The sequence below is a fragment of the Pinus tabuliformis genome, chromosome 2_2 (genome assembly GCF_031772625.1).
Source record: "Pinus tabuliformis cultivar Carrire ecotype Pingquan chromosome 2_2, CPIR1, whole genome shotgun sequence".
NCBI classification, from domain to species: domain Eukaryota; kingdom Viridiplantae; phylum Streptophyta; class Pinopsida; order Pinales; family Pinaceae; genus Pinus; species Pinus tabuliformis.
The window spans coordinates 1108629453-1108632592 of record NC_142300.1 but is presented as its reverse complement, the minus strand read 5'-3'; the positions used below and the strand labels follow the sequence as shown (position 1 = coordinate 1108632592).

Here is a 3140-nt window from a genome sequence, read left to right as displayed (position 1 = left end):
AAATTTAAGATAACATATTTTTGGAACATTACAAACCTTATTTGAAACTTTATAAACTTTATGCTTTAACATTAAAGGATTAAAAGATTGATGAATCATATAAACTAAAAAAAGCTAAAAGTTAAAAACCCACAAAACTTTTATTAGCTTGCCAAAGTGTAAAAGCATTTTCAAAATGGAGGTTTATTCCTTTCACTTAGAACATTATTGATTTAACATATTTTATTTAATTATAAGAGGAAGGTTTACTCCTTTCTACTTAGAACATGGGTGATTTAACATGTTTTATTTAATTATAATGTACTTATTTAATAAGTGATGCATTTTATTTCACTTATGAACCATCATAATTATTAATTAATTTATTATTAAAATATACTGGATTAATTATATTTTTACAAAATTAAATTGTATTTTTATTATATTTTGTTTGAAGAGAAAAATATTAATTTTAATTTTTCTAATAATATTTTCTTCAGCATTATATATTTCTTCTCTTTCATCTTATTATTGAAAAATCTTAAATACATATTTAATTTAAATTATTGGTAAAAATTTAAATCTCAATTGATTTATATATTTCTTCTATACGAGAAAATATATTTAATGATCATATATTTCATCTTATTATTGAAAAAACTTTAATACATATTTAATTTAAATTATTGATCAAACTTTAAATCTGAATTGAGTAGCTCACTCCTAACTAGTAAACCTAGCCCTTAAAAATCCAATAATTTTGATTCGGGCTGCTCATGGTGAAAGTGGGCCGACTCTATTGTAATGGGAGAGAAAAGTTACGCATATAATATAAACTATTAAACAGTCTATGTTATCGTTCTAGAACAAGCAAACGAGTCATAGCTTTTCGAACGTAACGACAGATTCATAGCTTTCAGACGTGGAGCAGTTGACAGAGATTTATATTGACGTGGAGCAGTTGACAGAGATTCTAGTAGCATGGCCGTTAGAAGACGTACGCATTTTTTAACAATTTCTCTTCTAACAATTTCTCTAGCAATTTTAAATCTGGTGCACGGAGAGTGCAGTGTTGAATCGGGCAAGGGCGAATTTTCTATGGTTAGACAAATTATTCAGGGAAGCACGGACTTAGCTGTGGTGGCTGAAGCTGAGCTCGACGCTGAAGATAATGACAAAGTTTCAGACTCTGAGAAAGGTGTAAATATGGCGGATTTTATGGACGATGTGAATGCTTTCCCTTCTACTTTGACAGACACACGCCATGAATCATGTACAGAGGAGAATCTTCTAACAATTTCTCTAGCAATTTTAAATCTGGTGCACGGAGACTGGAGTGTTGAATTGGGCAAGGGCGATTTTTCTATCGTTAGACAAAGTATTCAGGGAAGCACGAACATAGCTGTGGTGGCTAAAGTTGGCGAGAAGTTTAGTTGGCCTATTTCTAAGGATGTGCGGGCATTTAAACTCGATAAGCTGCGCTATTTATTCTTCAATCTGACTCCAGGTGTGGAGGCCTTCGAGACAGTCGAAGATACAGTTATATTGTCAGATGTTTCTCCATCTGAAGTGTTGAAATATGTAGTCTCTTTCCAGGAGACAAGTGAATCCATTTCATTGGATTTGTTGGACAAATTACTTGACCAACATGCCCAATTCACCTATTCCTCTCTCGATACAAACTCTGCACTGTCAAACGTCAAAGACTACAATAGTAGGTTAGCTAATGCAATAGCCGCAGGCGCAGGAAAACTAGTCAAGGGTTTGTTTTATCTAATCCGCGCCTATTCCTCTCAGATCCATAAAGGTGGGAAACTTGTTATGGATCGCATGGAGTCAAAGTGCCAGCCTTCGATTGTCAGAAAGAGTTCGGAGATAAATGCTGATCGACTCATTAGAACCATTGAAAGGCAAGAAGTCTGCTTTTTTTTTTGCAAGATTGTTGAAATGTTAGATTTGAATTATTTTTTAATTTTGTTTGGGATGTGACAATCTAGTAAACCCTAACCTAGTTAGGGATTTTACTGATTATTTGACTGGTATGTTATAATATAACACACCCTAATTTTATTCTTCATCAAACTTAATTCCATTATTCATTTACTGATTATTTGACTGGTATGTTACAATATAACACACCCTAATTTTATTCTTCATCAAACTTAATTCCCTTATTCATTTAATTGTTTGACCTCACTCACTCATATATCTGTAGGATTCCAGAATTATCTGGAAATCTGCAATCCAGTAAAGGTCATCCTTTAGTGACTGTTTCTCTGATGAGAGTATTTGTTTTTTGTTTCAGATTGAAAGAAATATCAAAGGCTACAGAGAAATTCAGTGAGAACGTGCTGGTTGGGTTATATGATTTACCCAGTGTTGTTATGAGCTACGTAGTGAGCACGACAGGAAATCAGTCCAATGATGGCCAAAATTTCTCCAGGACACTACCGGTGGAAATGCTTATTGTTTTATGTGACTCTTTCAGTACGTAAATGTTTGTTCATTCTTTCCTTCCGATATATGTCTACATCATTAGGCTATGGATTGATTTTCTTTGTTGCTTTTCTTTTTGTATAACCGACAGACAAAATTTATGAAGCTCTTGAAGTGGCAGTGAAGGATGCTTTGATGAATACTTCTGATGTGGCCATTTGCATTGTTAGGCACAGGTGCGAAAATAACACAGATTGATCATTGTACATGAAAATAAATCAAACCTTGAATTTCTGTGAGATTTTCATAAATGGGTGTGTATTGAATGCAGGTTTGGGGAGAAGGTAGGAGTTTTTACTGAAGAAACTTTAGCGGTTGCTGGGCACGCTATGGCTACTGCATACAATCTATACAAAGTCATAAGTCCTGCTTCAATAGGCCTGAATTATCTGTGGAAATCCCTAGTGAAAGGCGTAAGTGTGGAGCTTTGAGCTTGATGAAGGAAGGGAAAGGCCCAAGGATGGAGCTTTGAATTATCTGGGGAAATCCCTAGTGAAAGGCGTAAGGGTGGAGCTTTGAGCTTGATGAAGGAAGGGAAAGGCCCAAGGATGGAGCTTTGAGGGTGGAGATTTTAGCTTGATGAAGGAAGCCTTCATTCAAAATGGAGATGATTGGTCAAATCTGCAACAAATCAAAATATCGATGAAAACAAATTTGTAATATCT

The 3140-nt window shown here is 34.4% G+C and overlaps 1 protein-coding gene across 1 annotated transcript; it reads left to right on the top strand.

Annotated features, from left to right (window-relative positions):
• The first annotated feature begins 960 nt into the window (after window positions 1-960).
• LOC149197282 (senescence/dehydration-associated protein At4g35985, chloroplastic-like) lies at window positions 961-2906 on the top strand. The gene is made up of 4 exons (XM_089408633.1): window positions 961-1889; window positions 2285-2466; window positions 2567-2651; window positions 2747-2906. The coding sequence occupies exons 1-4, from the start codon at window positions 961-963 to the stop codon at window positions 2904-2906; spliced, it is 1356 nt and encodes a 451-aa protein (XP_089264759.1).
• Window positions 2907-3140: the final 234 nt, after the last annotated feature.

Excerpts from the sequence above, each read along its gene's own strand:
- LOC149197282 (XM_089408633.1), top strand. The coding sequence starts at position 961 with ATGGCCGTTAGAAGACGTACGCATTTTTTAACAATTTCTCTTCTAACA. Across the intron at positions 2,467-2,566 it reads TGTTTTATGTGACTCTTTCA|ACAAAATTTATGAAGCTCTT; the intron begins GTACGTAAATGT and ends TATAACCGACAG. Across the intron at positions 2,652-2,746 it reads ATTTGCATTGTTAGGCACAG|GTTTGGGGAGAAGGTAGGAG; the intron begins GTGCGAAAATAA and ends TATTGAATGCAG.